At 38.5% G+C, this 19733-nt stretch overlaps 1 protein-coding gene across 1 annotated transcript in view; it reads left to right on the top strand.

The window, feature by feature from the left end:
* Window positions 1-19733, top strand: part of ENPP3 (ectonucleotide pyrophosphatase/phosphodiesterase 3) — a 65867-nt gene that overhangs the window by 13798 nt on the left and 32336 nt on the right. The window contains exons 5-13 of the mRNA XM_028125368.2: window positions 397-457; window positions 4835-4932; window positions 6367-6446; window positions 9408-9527; window positions 10051-10160; window positions 11394-11459; window positions 12156-12228; window positions 18217-18325; window positions 19345-19473. Coding sequence (XP_027981169.2) covers window positions 397-457; window positions 4835-4932; window positions 6367-6446; window positions 9408-9527; window positions 10051-10160; window positions 11394-11459; window positions 12156-12228; window positions 18217-18325; window positions 19345-19473 — 846 coding nt within the window. The remainder of the gene's footprint in view (window positions 1-396; window positions 458-4834; window positions 4933-6366; window positions 6447-9407; window positions 9528-10050; window positions 10161-11393; window positions 11460-12155; window positions 12229-18216; window positions 18326-19344; window positions 19474-19733) is intronic.

The raw sequence follows: 19733 nt of genomic DNA, 5'->3' as shown, positions 1-19733 counted from the left end.
ATATCTTAAAACTTACTATGTTTAATTTTTCCCAGTTGAAAACAATTATTCTCATTTACGGTTTCTGACCCCTGATAAAAAATGATTTATCTTTTCTTTAGATGGTATATCTATATTTATTAAACTCATTTTTTTTTCCTAATTGTCCCTTTCCAGCTAAAAGAATCCCCTTTGTTTTTCTTGGTAAAGATGCGCTTCTTGGTATTCAGTCTGTCCAAATCTCTGGGCAACGCTGATCTTTTCAACATGCGGAATAGCACTTAACATGTCCTAGAAGAATTTAGTTATTGGAATAACATGAACAAAGTATTTTGGAAAGATCATGTTCATTGAACATTTGTTTTTCTTTTCTTTTCTGTGGTGCAGCTGTCTAAAGATTTTGATCTTGTTTTTCAGGAGAAACCTCCTGGGTGAAAGAAGACTGTGGCACAGCCCAGCAGTCTCAGTGTCCAGAAGGGTGAGAATACAGGGAGTTTTTATCCTCCTTTAACATGGAATGTAGCTGAGAAGCCGAGTGGCATTTCCTCCACTTTATATTTTAAAACCATACACTTAACCAACGATTAGGATTCTTGGTGGCTTCAAACTCAGACTTTTGTTCACATCATTGTTTACAAAGCATTTTTAATTAATTTTCTACATGCATGTCTTGTAACAGTGACTTAAAAAAATGGTTGAAGTATTAAATACTAGCATTCTCAAGTTCCTCTGGTCAGGACTAGGATTTAGATCTGAATTACTCCAGCCCGAACTCTTTCCTATGAATATCCTGGAACTTTGAATTTATACTTAACTGAGGAAAGGGAAAGAAGTTTGCCCACAGAAGGCCTCACAAGGAAGAGTGGATGAGGAGGACTTTATCATGTGTACATGGGTGAGGAACGCATGAGGTAAAACCCCTCACCCCACCCCTCCCATGCCTCTCCTCCACACACTTATAATGGCTGCTACTGGACCTTTCCCAGCCCTGGAAGCATGCCCCACATCACCTTCCAGTCAGGGTGGATTTCCCCTCCAGTTACCGCTTTTGCCCTTCACTGACTTCATTCTTTTGGCCCAAGCAGTGGAATGAAGTTGGTGAGGTAGGAGAAAAATGGAATATCTGGCTGTAGGAAGAATTGGTGGAGTCATTTTTAGATAGCATTATTTTATTTAAAGAATGTGTGTAGATAATGTCTGTTTTTGTACCATGCTGCTTTGGTTTACCCCAGTCCTAAGATCCAGCTGCCCTGTTCAGTGGCTTTTGGGTGAGGAAAAAATTTAGAATAAAAAGGATACTTGAGTTTGAGTCCTGGTTTTGCCTACGGGACTTTAACTCTAGTCAATTCTGTGAGCTTCATCTATAAAATTATAGTAGTAGTTGTAATAATAATAATAATAATAATAATAATAATAATGCCAAGTTCAGAAGATTTCATGTGATGGGGTTAGCCCGGTGAGGGGTGTTAAGGAGGGCGCGTATTGCATGGAGCACTGGGTGCTATATACAATGAATCATGGATCACTACATCAAAAAAAACAAGGGGCGCCTGGGTGACTCAGTCGTTAAGCATCTGCCTTCGGCTCGAGTCATGATCCCAGGGTGCTGGGATCGAGCCCCGCATCGGGCTCCCTGCTCCGCGGGAAGCCTGCTTCTCCCTCTCCCACTCCCCCTGCTTGTGTTCCCTCTCTCACTGTCTCTCTCTCTCTGTGTCAAATAAATAAATAAAATCTAAAAAAAAAAAGAGAACATCAAAAAAAACAAAAACAAAAAACCTTTTTGAAAAAAAAAGATTTCGTGTGAGAATTAAGTCAACATCTTGATCCCATAGATGTTTGACCTTGTTTTTAAGCTGCAAGGTTATTTTGATGGCATATTTATGAATATAAAAGTTTTAATGGCCTTATGCTAATGAATTTATGAAGTATAAATATTTCCAATGCAAATTGCAATGTAGCACTTGAACCTCTTGATGAGTTTTCTATATATTGTATGTAAAAATAATCCCAATTTTCCATTTTATTTTTTTGAGGTATAATCTGCATATATTGAAATGCTCACAGTTATGTGTACAGTATAATGAGATTTGGAAATTCAGAAACCCATGCAACCCAGAGATAGAGTATTTCCAAGACACAGACTATTTCCATCACCCCAGAAAGACACCTCATGTGCTGATTTCTATCACCATAGATTCCTGTTCTAGAATTTCATATAAATGGAATCATCCCATATGTTCCCTTGTGTTGTTCTTAATCCAACGATTTTGAGACTCATAAATGTTATTGCATGTATGTACCATATCTCACATGGGCTTTTGCACAGCATATTTTTTTCTGATTAACATGTTGGTCCCATTCTCTTTTCATATTATTTCTATTTGTTCTTTAGGGCCAAGTTCACATGTCTGTTTTTACCTTACAAAGATCAAATCTGACATCCCCTATGTAGTTGAATAGCATCCTGTAATCAATTCTAACCCTTAACTACCCCCATTTACTTCTCAATTTCATCCCCTAGATTAGGGCTGTAATTCCTTCATGTCTTTATTTTCAATATTTAGCAATAATGTCTGACTCAAATATTTGTTAAATGAATTACTCTACAATAACTGTATATTCTGGGAAACCATATAGACCTGTCCTCCAGACTCTCCTCACAGTTTCTTTTACAAATGTGTAATTACATGGCCAGGCTGATATTTTTCTAGCTTTCCTCAAGCACCTTGAAAAACATGGAAATGATTTTTTCTTATTAATAGTTTGTATTGGGGGTGCCCAGGTGGCTCAGTCGCTTAAGCGTCAGACTCTTGATTTCAGCTCAGGTCATGATCTCTTGGGTAGTGGGGCTGAGCACCACGTTGGGCTCCATGCTTAGCAGGGAATCTGCTTGAGATTCTCTCTCTCCTTCTCCCTCTGCCCCTCCACCTATTCACGTGCACTCTCTCACTCTCTCTCTCTGAAATAAATAAATTAAAAAAAATAGTTTGTATTAGCATTTTTTTCTCCATAATACTAGTTAGTGGGTATTTTTAAGGACTACTCCAATCAAATTTCTTGGAAAAGTGTGTTTTTGCTTAAAAATTTGTTTATTTTTCTAATTAAAAATTTTTTTTTGATTAACATAATGTATTATTTGTTTCAGGGGTACAGGTACGTAACACCCACTGCTCACCACAACACATACCCTCCCCTATGTCCATCACCCAGCCACCCCATCCCCCCTGCTTAAAAATTTAGATGTGAAGCTGCTTGAGCACGGAGCTTCACATACTCAGTTGCATGCAGTGTATTTGGAATTTAAAACAAATGTTGGTGTTTATGCCTGTTGTTCATAATAGCTCCAAAGTGGAAATTACCTAAATGCCCAGCAACAGTAGAATAACTAAGTTGTGGTTAATTCATTAACTGGAATACAGGACAGTCATGAGAATGGATGATCTACAACTACATGTAACAATATGGATTAATCTCAAACATAATGTTCCATAAAAGAGGCCAGGTACAACGGAATACATACTGTATGATTCCGTTTGCATGTAAATATAAATACAGATACAGGCATAATCAATCTATTGTTTTAGGTCAAGGTACTGCTCACCCTTGGTGGGGTGTGGTTTGCAGAGGCTACTGAGGGGAAAGAAGCCTGAGGGGGGAGGATTCTAGGGTGCTGGTGTTCTGTTTCTTGATCTGGGTGATCGAGTTCACGGTGGAGTTGTTAGGAAGTTAGGAAACATTTACCAGACTCTACATCTGTGAAATGTGTGTGTGTAGGCGTCTGTATATAAAATATATACAAATAAAATTTTAAAAGTGAAAAAAAATTAAACGAAGAAAAGAAGCCTCTGGCTATACCCTCAGAGTTACCTTCCATTACTTTAGCTTAAATACTGATATTAAAAAAAAAGATTGTCATGCTTTTGATGTTAATATTAATATAGTGAGATATTAGAATAAAGAATCAAAAGGGTAGAACTTTAGAATAATAAAACCTCATAAGCTATAGAGTTCCTAAATTTTGTATCATAATTATATCCAAAATGCGGTAGAGGAATTGTAACTTTTATGATTTGTGAGTTTGAGCCTTGTATTCAGGAATCGTTGCTCTTGGCTTTTTAGCAAAGTCAGGTCCAAGAAAGGTCTGTGGTTAACAGCTCCATTTCTGGGGATGTTTTGTTAATGCTCTGCTCGCATGCAGCTGACTTCTATTGAAAAACTGCAATTAATTAGCGCCATGTATACTCACCACTGTAAAATGCTAAATATATTTGAGGTAAGGCAATGATACTAATGTTCTGTTATGGTGATTCCAAAGTATTAGGTGAGTGGGTTGGGGCTGAGTTATGAGAGGCTGAGTAACTGCTTAGAGTCCAATAGCTACTAAAGACTGAAGGTAAGGGATTACTGACCTACTAACATTACTAACATGCTAATTAGGGGTTCCTTACTGGAAGTACTGATTCTTAGGAGAGATAACAATTTTTATTTTCTTTTTAAAAATTTTTTAAAGATTTTATTTATTTATTTGAGAGAGAGAGCACGCGCGAGAGCACAAGAAGGGGGAGGGTCAGAGAGAGAAGCAGACTCTCTCCTGAGCAGGGAGCCCAATGCAGGGCTCTATCCTGAGACTCTAGGGATCACGACCTGAGCTGAAGGCAGCCGCTTAACTGACTGAGCCACTCAGATGCCCCAGGAGATAACAGTTTTTAAGAAGAGAAAGAAAAAAATGACCCAGGACATACTCTACTTTCTAAGCGTTTTCTAATTTAGAGAATTGTAAGTAGCACAGAAAGGTATCTTTATTATTTTTTTTACAATCAAAATAGTAGACTAATATTTTGTTTTCCATTTTCAGATTTGAACTGCCACCAGTTATTTTGTTTTCCATGGATGGATTTAGGGCTGAATATTTGCAGACATGGGGTGCCCTCATGCCTAATATTAATAAACTGAGTAAGTCTTCCCCAACTATAGGCACACGGAGGGTGAGGACACTAGTTAGCCAGGCTGTAGATGGGTACCTTCCTTCCTGACCTTCCATATTAGTTGTTTGCCTTCTCCCGGGTCCTCCGAAGATCCTGAGGAATTTACCACTCAGGGTACCTATTTTCATACTTGTTGGCTCTTCCTTTTTTTGTAGCACGTTCATCTTTTTGTTTATTGTGATTTGTTTTGTATTTGAATGTAACTTCCATCCTGTGGAAATCTGTCCACATACACTATTTCGAAAGTGGTGTTTGTCAGACTTGGGTTCTGAATCTTAGCAAGAAGAACGTGACCAGCAGGGACAGAATCCTGAAGGAGCCTGAGTGGCAGAACAGAGCCAGCACGTACCAAAGCTCCAGAGGGCAAAAAGTGTCGTATCTGTGTCTGGTTCTGGAAGTAAACTGCCTGGAACCTGGTTCCACTGCTTATTAGCTGTGAGACTGTGGGCAAGCTTACCTCACCTACTGGTGCCCATTCTCTTGAGTTCTAAAATGGTCACTTCCTACCTGATGGGAATACCGTGAGAACATAAACGTTGTACACCCTGAATGATTTTAAGTTATTATTATAATTATTGGTTTTATTGTCATCTTAATCAGGATGTTACACTTCTATTTAGGATACTTGGCCCTCGTATGATGTTATAAAGTTATTAATAAAGAGAAGTTATGTACCTAAGGACACAGAGCCAAGAAGAATCAGAGCATGATTTATTATCTGGCCTTTACAGAAAAGTGTAGATTTCCCTTGATTTGGTTCACTTCTCTACTAACAACCGACATTCCTTGGGAAGGAGGAATTGTAGGCATCAGAAAGATTTCAACCTCTTTCCATCTTTAATCTACTCTTCAGTTAGGTTTTTATTTCTCTGGAAAATTTTATGTTTAAGGTTTTACTTAATAAAAAAAAATTTATGAGGAAAAAAAATAATTTTTCCCCCCATGGGGAAAGTCTGTTTTTGTTTTTACTGGAGGCTCAGGTGGCACATAACGGTTCATTAAATGGCTTCAGAGGTAGGGGCTAGAGAGGAGACAAAAAACAACCTGGGGTGGGAAAGAAAAACAACCAGGAAGAGGTAAGAGCTGGCTGGTTCCTTCTCAGCCTGATTTAGGGGAGTGAGGTGGTGCCTCTGAACAATATGATGGATCCCTTCCTTCAACCCACATGGTAGCTGTGGGGGTCCTTCGAGTTGGAGTCACTCCAGTATGGTGGTGGGGGGGTCCCCACTGTTGATGGGGGCCAAGGTCCCCTTTGCCCCCCGCCAAACAGCCTAGGTCCTCTCTCTGGGACTGTGGGCTGCCTGGGTCCAGGGGTGGGGGGAGCTCCTGCCACCACCACTGGAACTAGGGGCGGTTTTGTGGGCATTGGGGCTTCTTAATTTCATACTATGCTTTGTTGCAGAAACATGTGGAATTCATTCAAAATACATGAGAGCTGTCTATCCAACCAAAACCTTCCCAAATCATTACACTATTGTCACGGTAAGTGCTTGGCCCAGGGGCAAGACTGACAGGCCATAGACAGGCAACTGGTCACCACAGACACGCTGAGGCAGGAAGTGGCTAAGCCCCATGCCACACATTTCACAAGCACGTGTGACAGTTCATGGCTTAATTCAGGCTAGGAAGTAGCATCTCTTTGCGAGACCAATCCAGTGCTCTGGGGTGTTGTATGAATGAATGTCCCAGCAATAGGCTAAATTCACCTGTGTGACAGGTCAGGATAGCTTCTTGGATGTGAGAAGTACCATTCTCCTTTGATCTTTGGATTTGCCTCCACTTATCTGAAGGTCTGCTGGGAATGGTAGGTTATGTGTAAGGACAGCCACTTTGATGTAGGAAATTTCTTTTTTTCCTAATCTTTTCATTGTATTTAACTTGACAAAGCCTTCTGTTTTAGATAAACTCATGCTGGCTAGATTCCTTTAGATAAAGCAAGTAAAGCAAGTGAATTCTCATGTGTGATAAGACATAAGTGAAACGATCAAAATGAACTCAAAAGAAAATAAAATTATTTAACATTTATAGATTTAGAACACATCTTTAAGGAGTTCTTTACCTCAGGCTTTATTACCAAAGGATATTGTGTCTTTACTACTTTGTATTTATTCTTTTATTACTATGGAACAGTAACTATAACATTTAAATTTTAACTCTTAAGTAATAATATGTAATGTATGCATACCCACTTGTGTATGTACATACATATATACATATATATATATATACACATTTATACGCACATGTGTGTGTATACATATATATACTTGCAGATTCTCCCAAATATTCAAATTGCACAGCTCACGTATTCCCACCTGAGGTCTACCAAGGTGACACACTGCCTTTCATGTTGTAGCTCTCATATAGTAAACAAATGTTGTTTCCACAGTCTACTGCCTATTTAGGGTCATATTTTTCACGTTTATGCTTTTTGTTGATGATTTTTAAATCGCTGTTTACAATAGCCCGCAAGTGTAGTGCCAGAGCGCTGTCTAGTGTTCCTAAAAGCAGGATGGCTGTGATGTGCCTCATAGAGCAGATATATATGTGTTAGATAAGCTTCATTCAGGCCTGAGTTATAGCTAGCGAACCAATGACATATGTTACATAAGGTATCTTTAAATGGAAACAGACAAAAGCAAGTATGTATTGATCATCAGACAAAAGTGTTGTGACTAGAGGCTTGCAAGAGCCTATCCCTGTATTTTCCCTAGCTGCAGTGGTTCAATATTCACTAATTCAGTGTTTGCAGCAACTTTATAGAACGTAATTATCACAGACAACAGGGAAATGCAAATAAAAACCAGAATGAGATATCGCTTTACACCTGTCAGAATGTCTAGTATCAAAAAGACAAGAAGTAACAAGTGTCAGCGAGGCTGTGGAGGAAAAGGAAACTTCATGCACTGTTGGTAGGAATGTAAATAGGTGTAACCACTGTGGAAAAAAAATATGGAGTTTCCTCAATTAAAAATAGAAATACCATATGATCCGGAAAGAAAGAAAGAAAATGAAAGCACTAAATTGTGCTTTTATAAATGAAACCCCTATGTTTATTGCAGTATTATTTACAATAACAGCCAAGTTATAGACGCATTTAATTGTCCGTTGCAAATGGCAAGATTTCTTTTTTTTACGGGTGAGTAATATTCCATTGTATATGGTATATACAGACTATCACTCATCCATAAAAAAGAATGATATCTTGCCACTTGTGACAGCACGGATGGACCTAGAGGGTATTATGCTAAGTGACATAAGTCAGACAGAGAAAGACAAATACCGTATGATTTCACTTATATGTGGAATCTAAAAACTAAAACAAATGAACAAACTAACAAGCAAAAACCAAAATAACAGAAACAAAATCATAAATATAGAGAACCAAGTGGTGGTTGCCAGAGGGGAGGGAGTTGGGGGGATCAATGAAATAAGTGAAGGGGATTGAGATACAAACTTCCAGTTATAAAATAAATGAGTCACAAGGATGAAGAGTACAACATAAGCAGTGTAGTCAACAATAAGGTCATAATGTTGTGTGATGACAGATGGCAACTACACTTACCGTGGTGAACATAGAATTGTCAAATCACTATGTTGTAAACCTGAAACTGCTATGACATTGTATGTCAACTATACTTCAATAAAAAAAGAATTGACTATATATGCATGTAACCATAAATGTACATACACTGTGTATATAACACACATATAACATACGTATATATCAATTATACATAAGAGCTATTCATTTACCATATACATGTATGTGTGTCCATATAGAAATGCTCTGAAGTAATGACTCTAAAATCTACCTAAAAGTAGTTACAAATGCATGGGATATCATAGGCATTCAGTGAAATGTATAGAATAAATAAATATGTGTGATCAGATTGAAGGAATGATTGGATTGACTGTTGGGTGGAAGGGAAGATGGTTAGGGACCAGGCCGACTCCCTTCTAAAGTGCTGATAACACACTTTAACTCCTTTACCCAAGATATTTGATATTTAAAAGCTTCCAAGTAGTACATTTCTTGCTATTTTTGCCAACATAACTGGTGGCTGACCATTATTTACAGTATCGGAAACTTTAGTTAACAGTAATTAATCACATAAGAGTTCCATTAACACCATCAGCACAAGCCATCTGCCTAATTTCATTCATTTGCTGCTCTAGACCATGAAGGAGCCGGAATACCTGCACATGTATATAAATACCTATACTCACACCTACCCCTGTACCTACGCTTACACCTATACCTATGTATATACATACACACATATGTATACATTTGGTATTTGGGTTCAGACCCAGGGGTTTTATTTTGAAAGGCATATGACATCTTTCCAAGATAGGAGTTACAGATCTTATGCTGTTTCAATTTAAATATGTTTTATTGATCTATTTTATTCTAAATCTTTTTTGAAATTATCATTTTAGGGATTATATCCAGAATCCCATGGCATCATTGACAATAGTATGTATGATGTAAACCTCAACAAGAATTTTTCACTTTCATCAAAGGAGAAAAATAATCCCGCTTGGTGGCAAGGGCAACCAGTATGTAACATTCTGCATGTGACACCAAAATTATCTCCATTTTCCGGTGTGATAGTGGATCACTCTCCTCTCTCTCCTTTTACATTATCTTTCTAATGTCTCAGGGTGGAAGGTGGTGGGAAGGTGTTTCACCACTTATAATTTAACTCTTCTAAGTACTTAATGATTGCTCACCTAACTTGCCTTCTGTTAAAACTAGGATGTAGTATTCTAAACATATCAATGTAGAAACTTCTCAGAAGGATTTTCTGTTGATTTTTTTCCTCTCATTCTGTTTTATGATTCTTTAACAGGGAAAGAGGTACTATACAATTTTACCAATTTGAAAAAAAATGATCTTTCTTACTACCTTACTATGTTTTTGATTTTCGAGGTAGATCCTGGGTAATTAAATTTTGCAACTGTTAATATTGTTAACTGTTGATATTGTTTAGTTTCTAAAAAATGTCACCATTCCTACCAGTTCTACCCAAACTAATTATTCTCTTGACTTCCACTTATCTTAAATTTTCTCTTCTTACAGATCTGGCTGACAGCAATGTATCAAGGTTTAAAAGCTGGTAGCTTCTTTTGGCCTGGATCAGACGTGGCTATCAATGGCTCCTATCCTTCCAAATATATGAACTACAACAGGTAGTGAAGCGCTTGCAGAGATGATCCCCCCTACGCAGGCATGATTGGGATGTTTTTGGTCTTAATCTTGATAGTAATTCTATTTTTCCAGTGGTTGGGGTAAAAAATCTTGAAGTCATCGTGGATTCCTCTGTCTTACAACCCTCATCTGGTCGGTCGGTAAATGCTTGTGGCTCTAATTCAAAATATATGCAGTCTGAGAACTTTCTGTTATGTCCAGCATTACTCTTGTGGTTGGAGCTACCATCATCTTTTGCCTATATTACTGCACTTGCCTCTTGACACATCTCCTGCTTCTATTCTTGTCTCCTATCATCTATTCTTAATCTACCAACCAGAATGGTAACTTAAAAAAACAAGTCCACTTACGACACTTCTTTGCACCAAAAACTTCGATGGCTCCCTGTCCCATTCACAGTAGGGCCATATTGGTATGCCCTAATCACCCCACTGTGTCTCAGACCTCCTCTCCCACTACGGAACCAGGTTCTGACCTTCTCGGTGGGCCTTAACACACCTGGCTTGCTCTACTTAGGGCCTTTGTGCAGGTTGTTCCCTCTACCTGAGATTACTCACCCCATGTATCTGCACAGCCCGCTCCCTCACCCCCTTCAGGCTGTTGCTCAAAAATTACTTTCCTGATACCGTCATAGCCTGATCAAGCTAAGATTTCAAATTCCCCACCCTAGTTTTGCAGTGCCCTTACTGTGCTCTTCTTTTCTCCATAGCATTTGTCACCTGGTGATACAGTATATAATTTATTTATGTATCAGATCTATTGTTTATTATTTGTCTTCATGGAATGTCATCTCTAGAAAGGAAAGCATCTTTGGTTTGCCCACTGATAAATTTTGTTTAAAATGAACTAATAGTGTGTGGCAATAGATGCTCAATATAACATAGATGTATGAATGAATGAAGTAAATAAAAAAATCAAATGAATGGATAATAATTAATGGTCTTTTACTTCAGTTGAGGGAAAAATTGAAGGAGGGAATGATAAGAAGGAAAGAAAAAATATATATTTAATTTATATTGAGACAAATGTATCTGTATATAAGTATTGAAAACAGAAATCCCTTTACGTAGTATTGAATCCCCTTCAGTATTCTGATCACATGTGAACACAAAATGTAGATCTAAAAATATCAACCTGTCTTCCTGAGTAGGAATATAATGGAATTATTTTTGATTTGATTAATTTTTGAAAATTATTTTTTCCCTTCTTTTCAGAAGTATCCCATATGAAGAAAGGATCTTTACGTTGTTAAAATGGCTGGACCTGCCCAAAGCTGACAGGTATTATCTAGTATCAGAAAAGTGTTGGCACCCTGGGATATTTGTGGGTATAAAATAAAACTGACCATTTCTGAAAGAAAACTGGCATTTATTTATTTTTTTTTTAAGAAATTTTCAAGAATTATTTTCTCTTGAGAATGTGATGGGCACTGTGGGGCAATAGAGATAGAGCCAGTCCCAGAGAGTAGAGGCAAGTATCACAGAACCAGGGACAGACTAGAGGCAGAATGGAGAGTCGATCTGAAACTTTGTTATGAGTACGGACTCATGGAGCCTGAGGTGCTGGAGTAAGGCCCTGGCAACCACGTGGAGTCAGAGCATCCCAAGAGAGCAACAGGTCAACAGAAACCAGACATTTAAAGAAAGAACGAGAATGGCAGAGCAAAAAGTGGGCCCAAAGTCAGAGACTGGGAAGTATAAAGGACTGGGCACAGCAAAAGAGGACTCAGCAGCAAGAGCAAGGCAGATTTTCCTAAGTGAGTCAGAGCCACGCTCACACCCAGGAAGGTCTCGCTTCCTGTTAGGAGGACCTCCGCCCTGGGGCCAAGACGAACCACTGGGCCTGGATGAAGAGGAGCAGGCCAGAGAAAAAGAAGGAAACTGCCACCAAGTTCTAAACCAATACATTTCCCAAATCCAACCTGCACGTTTATTTCAAGTTGATAATGTCTTTGTCTGTTTCCATTTTACTCCTAGACCTGCTTTTTATACCCTCTATGTGGAAGAGCCTGATTCTGCTGGACATAATAGCGGGCCGGTCAGTGCTCAAGTAAGTTTGTTTATTTGAACAAAATGTAAAATGATCTAGCCCTAACCCACAACATAAAATATTCTTGAGTTCCCACTAAATAAAACGCATTTGATATAAACATTAAGACATTAAAACAGTGAACAGTCTAAAAGAATAGCTACCTTATTAAACCATAAAAAAATTAAAGTCTAGGGCGCCTGGGTGGCTCAGTTGGTTAAGAGACTGCCTTCGGCTCAGGTCATGATCCTGGAGTCCCGGGATCGAGTCCCGCATCGGGCTCCCTGCTCGGTGGGGAGTCTGCTTCTCCCTCTGACCCTCTTCCCTCTTGTGCTCTCTATCTCTCATTCTCTCTCAAATAAATAAATAAAGTCTTTAAAAAAAATTAAAAGTCTAAAAAATGACACCTGCTTTATTAACTACATCTTGATTCGTTTGGTAGACATTTGCTGAGGACTTAGATGCAGCAGTGTGAAGCAGCAAGGCTAGATACTGCATGCCAGTTCAACACATTAATGTAGCTCATTCCAAGCTAAGTCTCCTGCAAATCGGTGGTGGACTACCCAGCTTCTATTCATGCCCTGGGTTCCATTCATAAGATCCTTATAATTGGACTTAATATGCTAGTGCCTCAGGCAGAGTTCTTCCTCTCCTCCTGGTCCTCTATTATCACTGAAGTCGACTTTTAAATATTAGTTTTGTCATTATCTAAACCATTATGTTATATTTTACTACAGAAATATATAACTTAAATATTACTTAAAAAAAAGAATAAAGTCATCTGTCTTCTGAAGTCCACCAAAACGTCTATTGTCCTGGACATAATGTAAAGCTGTGAAGGCCTCCATGAGTATGGCATTTTCCTGCCTCATGGAAACTTATTTAACAGTTGTCCTCCATTGGAATACAAGTATATTTATTCTAGTGCCCTGACTTGTGGTTTATCAGCAACATCCTTCTTACTTTTTTCCCATTAAACCAAAATGATTCGTTATACAAGGCCCTGCTCAAGTCCTACCACTTTTAACCCTTTCGTCCTTCACATTCCAACACCTCTTTTGACTATATCCCAGAATTTAACATCTAATCAGGCTATTTTAAGGGTAAATAGCATAGTAACTATCTGAAGTATGTTCAACACTTCTTTTCTGTTTTAATTTTTTTTTTTTTGAGAGAGAGAGAGAGAGAGAGCAAATCAGGGAGTAAGCAGAGGGAGAGGGACAGAGAGAATCTCAAGCAGACTCCCAGTTGAGCACGGAGCCTGACACAGGGCTAGATTTCATGACCCTGAGATCATGACCTGAGCCACAATCGAGAGTTGAATGTTCAAACAACTGAACCACCCAGGCACCTCTCTATTTTTAAATTCTTATCCATAATTGATATAATTAATTGCTTGAGAAGGGGACACTATAATCTGCATTTGCCCGACCCCTACTGCTGACTTAATATTAGGCACCATATCTTTTTATTCTACTCAATGCTCTAGTTTGGCCCCCAAATAAATTTTAAGTATAATTTTGAAAGGTGCTGCAAAGGAAAAGATCAGGTGCCCTGAGACGTGGTTGAGGAGGTCCTAACCTAGTCTACGGTGGAGTGGGGACTGGGGCTGGTTAGAAAGTTCTCTGAATAATAAAAAAGGAAAAGTTCACAAATGACCTGGTTGAGAGAGGAGCTGAGCACATAGAGGAATGCACAGAATGGACAAATGAGCAGACAGGCAAATGGACCGATGGTTAGGCGAATGGACCGCATGATAATAGTTAAGAATTACAATAGCATTTAACTCTTCTTGTGTGCTCCTCTATGCCAGGCACTGTTGGAATGGCTGTGTAGGGACTAACTCCCACCCATGTCCGGAGCACAGTGGCCCAGAGGTGAGGGCTAAGAGGAAGCCTAGAGAAGGAGGCAGGCACCAAATCATGCAGGTCCTTGTTGGTCATGTAATGTGTAATGGAAGCACTGAGGCACTTTAATCGGGGAAGTGACATGATCAGATGTGCATGTATTTAAGGATCAGTTTTACTGTGTGAGAGGAATGGGTTAGAGGGAATGGGGAAAGGTAAGGGGAGATGAGTTAGTTTTTACAACATTCCTGAAAAGAGATCATTGTGTCTTGGATTAGGGTAGTGGCAACCATCATGGAAGGAAAGAGATGCATTTGAGATCGATTTGGGAGATAGACTTGGCATGGCTTGGTAGCAGTTGGGTGATGGGGTGGGGGATCAAGGACAATTGTCAGGTTTCTATCATGAGCTGCTACAGGTGTTTCCATTTACATCAGTGAGGTGACTGAAGGGGCTTAATTTTGGAGGAGAAGATCATGGTGTGCTTAAGGTGCTTGTGATGTCTGAGTAAGGCAATTGAACATGGATTTAAAGCTCAGGAGATGAAGACTGGGCAGCTTGGCAGCCTGTAGATGGTGCATGGAAGTGAAGAGGTCCTAGGGAGAGAGGGAAGAGTGAAAATAGAAGGATGAAGACCACACCCCATTTAAAACTTTAGGAGGCAAAACAGATGGAGAAACTGGACGCCTTTATGGTTTTATTACTGTTATTGGTATTTTTAATCACATACTTTAATTCAGAGTTAATATGATATAATTTGAAAGCAAAAAGTCTATTTTAATTTGTTTGCTCACTCACACTGTTGAAAGCTTAGTAACTTCTAGATGTTTCAGTCATCAATACCCTCTTGCTCTTGCTCTGCTATCCCTTTAAAGTCTACTTTGAACAGTTTCTGGTGGACCTAATATTCTGCTAGGCATTCTTGGGGGTGAAGAAAATGAGGCCGTTACCCAGAAACCATGTGGAAGGGGTAAATAAAAGGAATAATGAGTTAATGTATAACGAGTTTTTATTTTAAGAAACTTAAAAATGTGATAGCTTAAACAATGTTTAAAAGGAAAGCAGATTGTGGCCTGGTATAGCTGGAGAGGGCTTTATGAAATGGGGATGTAGAAGGTGGTAGGAGAGAGATTTAAAGTCTGGTGAGACCAGCAACTTCTTGATACCAAATTTGTTCCAATAATTCTCTAATATTGAAGTTGAATTAGGCATAGAATGTCCTGACTGGTCCTGAGTGACTTTAAATAATGGTCTAATACTTGAACAAGATTCAGCTGTTAATTCATTATTGAAAAACAAATTATTACATCTTAGACGGAATGAAAAGTTGAAAAGAAAAATTCAATTTGGAAAAGAAACCTGAAATTAAGTACAGAGCAACTTAAATTGTTGATAATGCTCATGTACATGATGTAATGATTCTAGAGCGCTGAGGGCCTCCACTTTCGGGGAAGCACGTGGAAGCAGAATACACGGGAAGGATGTTGTACCTATTGAAAAGCTAATTATGTTAATGCTGCATAGTTTCCTACTAGCATCATCCTCTACAACCTTGAATTTCGTTTTACAAAAAGGAACTTCTGGATCCAAAAAACAGTTGTTTATTGAGGGTCTAGCCATTTAACGCATTGTGTCAGAATTGATTTTGCTGTTTCCACAATATCCACTCTGAAAGTGAATAATCACGATTCCATGTGAAAGAAGCAAGGCTTTCTACCCAAACTTGGTTTGCCCCACAGCTGCAAACATTTCTATTCCTATTTATTATCTTACCATCCAAAAAACTGCTCATTTGCTGCCTGTCACAGGGATTTCTTGTTTCTTTCCTTTGTCTGGGCTAGAATAGGGGGTTGGCATCTAGTCACTTTACACTCAGTAAAATGTGCCATCCATTGAGTGGATACTTTGTGCAAGACTCTATGCTTGGGAAGCATATGATGAGTTAGGTTGCAGGGTCCCTTCCCTGCAGGAGCTCATGCTTTCCTAGTGAGGCAGACACATGCACAGATGATTTCGAATCTGTGGAAAGTCCAGATGCCAAGGGGCTGTGAGAGGACAGAGGACAGGTGGCTCTTAGTACAGTTGGGAGGAGTGAGTAGAATGACCATGAAAGGGGACATAATTATGCCATAACAGGTGGGAACTGTGACTCATGCTCACAAACCAGAGTGCATGGCCACCTTAAGAATAGGAGTCAGACTGGATATTTACCCCAAAGATACAAATGTAGTGATTCAAAGGGGCACCTGCACCCCAATGTTTATAGCAGCAATGTCCACAATAGTCAAACTATGGAAAGAGCCTAGATGTCCATCAACAGATGAATGGATAAAGAAGATGTGGTATATATCTATAATGGAATTTATGCAGCCATCAAAAAATGAAATCTTGGCATTTGTGACGACATGGATGGAACTAGAGGGTATTATGCTAAACGAAATAAGTCAATCAGAGAAAGAATTATCATATGATCTCACTGATACGAGGAATTTGAGAAAGAAGACAGAGGATCATAGGGGAAGGGAGGGAAAAATGAACTAAGACAAGCCAGAGAGGGAGACAAACAATGAGACTCTTAACTCAGAAAACAACCTGAGGGTTGCTGGAGTGGAGGTGGATGGGAAGGATGGGGTGGCTGGGTGATGGACATTGGGGAGGGTATGTGCTATGGTGAGCACTGTGAATTGTGTAAGACTGATGAATCACAGACCGGTACCCCTGAAACAAATAATACATTACATGTTAATAATTAAAAAAAAAAAAAAGAATAGGAGTCAGGAGGGGCACCTGGGTGGCTCCGTGGGTTAGGCATCTGCCTTTGGCTCAGGTCATGATCCTGGGGTCCTGGCATCGAGCCTCGTATGGAGCTCCCTGCTCAGCGGGGTGTCTGCTCGTCCCTCTCCCACTGCCCCTCCCCCCTGCTCATGCTCTCTCAAGTAAATAAATAAAATCTTAAAAAGAAAGAAAGAAAGAAAAGAATGGGAGTCAGGAAAGCAACTCAAGAGTTGATGGATTTAACAGTAGATTGAGCCAGTTTGAATTCAAGTCCTGCTCTGTCCCTTATTAACTGTGGGACCATGAACATGTTACTTTACTTCTTTAAACCTCAAGTTTCCTGGTCTTCCCACCTCGAAATTCCAGATGGTGGGAAATAGCACCATCCATGCATGTTACCATGACAATTTTATGAGGTTATGTACTAAAGCTCTTGACAATAATTGGCTTGTAATAGTCTTTCTCAAAAAAGAAAGCAAGCTATCATTTTATAATAGTACTATAAGAGATTTACACATTTTTCCCAATCCATTGCTATTATATTTTCCTATTCACTGAAAAAAATAATGACCAGTTATGTCAGTTAAAATTTACTCACTTAAACCTTGTCCGTTCAATGCACTATGGTGATGAAGTGTAGAAAAATTTAAAGCACAAAAGAATGTAAACAATAAAATAGAAATGAACTCCAATTCACTATTCAGAGATAACCACTATTAATACTACTAATTGATATATTTCCTTTTCGTTTTCTGTGCATGTAAGTTTACTAAGATACTAAACATGTTTAAACATGAGGGGTGCCTGGGGGGCTCAGTCAGTTAAGTGTCTGCCTTAGGCTCAGGTCATGGTCTCAGGGCTCTGGGATGGAGCTCCACAACAGGCTCCCTGCTTAGGTATAAATCTCCATTTGTACTCTAAGTGTTTATGAGGACAAATGCCCAGAAGTTAGCTGTTAGATTACAGGGTATGCGTCTTTTTAACTCGCTGGTTAGGCATTGTCACGTGATCTCCGGTCCGCATGTAACCACGCAGACCTCTATGGAGGTGTCCGTGGACTCCCCTCCCCAACACTGGGCATTATCATGAATGCCTTTGCAGCTGAATACCATTGTGGAGGTTGAACATTTTTTTCAGATATTTATTGGCCAGCAGTTTATCTTCCTTTGTTGAAAACATGGTTTAATTTTTTTGTTTATAGAAAGTTAGGGAATTGGTATTTGATACATGTGGTAGCATGGATGCTGGGCTCTGATGTCCAACTTCAAAATCCAGAAGTTTCAGAGAAGGAAATGTATTCAGTTTTTACTTCCTTAGATAGTGATTTCATTAATTAAAATTTAATTCATGAAGACAGTCTTAACTACAATTTCTTTTTCCCCCTTAGGTAATTCAAGCCTTACAGTTGGTAGATAAGGCTTTTGGAATGTTGATGGAAGGCCTAAAACAGCGGAACTTACACAACTGTGTCAATATTATCCTTTTGGCAGACCATGGTATATTTTTCTTTTTAAATCATATTTTATCGTTGATTATATCTTATCATTTCAAGGAGCATGCAAAAAGGATAAGTGATATTTTTTAAAATCCGTACTTCCAGACCTAGAAGCTCTTGAATGAGCAAGGAACAAATTTTGTGGTAGGCTGTGATGAATAGAGGACTAAAACTAAAATTTCTAGTTTATTCTAACATTCATTCTGAAAATACTTTTCTGTAAAAAGTAAGGGATATGGCTGGGTTGTTCAATCAAATATTTTTTGAGTGCCTATTCAACGTCAAGTACTTTGCTAGATGTGTGTTTGGAGGTGCATAAAGCAGATATGGGCCTCTTCCAGATGGGGTGATCCTCTCTAGATTAGTCAAGCTAAGCTCCAAAGGCTGTGAAGGAACCAGGCATGCAGGAGAGGAGGAAAAGGACTATGTCTACAGAACTTCTGTTTGTATTTTAGGACATCAAGATAAGGAGAAACAGAGTAACATTAACAATTTCTAAAATGTTTTCTTAACACATTGTCCTAGTGTTTGAAAATTAAAGGGAACCATTTTAATGTGCATTTTGTTAAAAGAAAATTATAAAACATAAAATAAGTGTATGAATAAATATGAAAATAAAAATTTAGGTGTAGTGGGAAGAATCTTTAAATAGTAAAGGTTTAACTACTGAATTTTTTTTTAAAGTGCATGCTGCTTAAACAAATTTAAATAATATACTTAAGATACAATTAGCTTTCTCCAGATGATTTTCTTCTTTGAAATTAGTTGATTTATGTTAAACAAATGACCTATTTATAATTCTTGTTTATTGTTTTCTTATAAACATGACCCTTCTCCACTGTCAGGTTTTTCAAGGTCTGCCATTTTTAGAGCGAAATCATAGGGTAAATTGTGTGAGTGCTCAGTGAAACGTGGTTTGAGATCTGTAACATAGAGTATCCCCGATTTGACATGATCAAAGACAACTGATTGTTACCATCTATATATATATATTCAGTAGATTTTTTTTTTTTAATTCAGGAATGGATCAGACTTACTGTGACAAGATAGAATATATGACTAATTATTTTCCTCAAATAAACTTCTACATGTATGAAGGGCCTGCCCCTCGTATCAGGGCTCGTAATATACCTCATGACTTTCATAGTTGTAAGTATGAAGACGCCCATGTGAAAAAAAAGGTAAAATCGAAAGTGAATAACCATACTTCCTGAATCTGAGGATGTAGAGATTGCCAAGCCCCGTCTTGTGACTTGGGAAGACCACACAGAGCAAAGGAGAAATTCTCTTCCTTGTTTAAATATAGTGAATCTATAAAGTCTGTGGTAATATTTTATTGTTGTTAGGTTAAAACATATTCTACTTATTCATATTAATATTAATAAAATATTAATTAAAACAAACATTAA

The sequence above is a fragment of the Eumetopias jubatus genome, unplaced genomic scaffold (genome assembly GCF_037043125.1).
Source record: "Eumetopias jubatus isolate StellerSeaLion01/CBP00866 unplaced genomic scaffold, mEumJub1_p1.0 scaffold_6, whole genome shotgun sequence".
Taxonomy (NCBI): Eukaryota; Metazoa; Chordata; class Mammalia; order Carnivora; family Otariidae; genus Eumetopias; species Eumetopias jubatus.
This window is presented reverse-complemented; position numbering and strand designations above follow the sequence as displayed.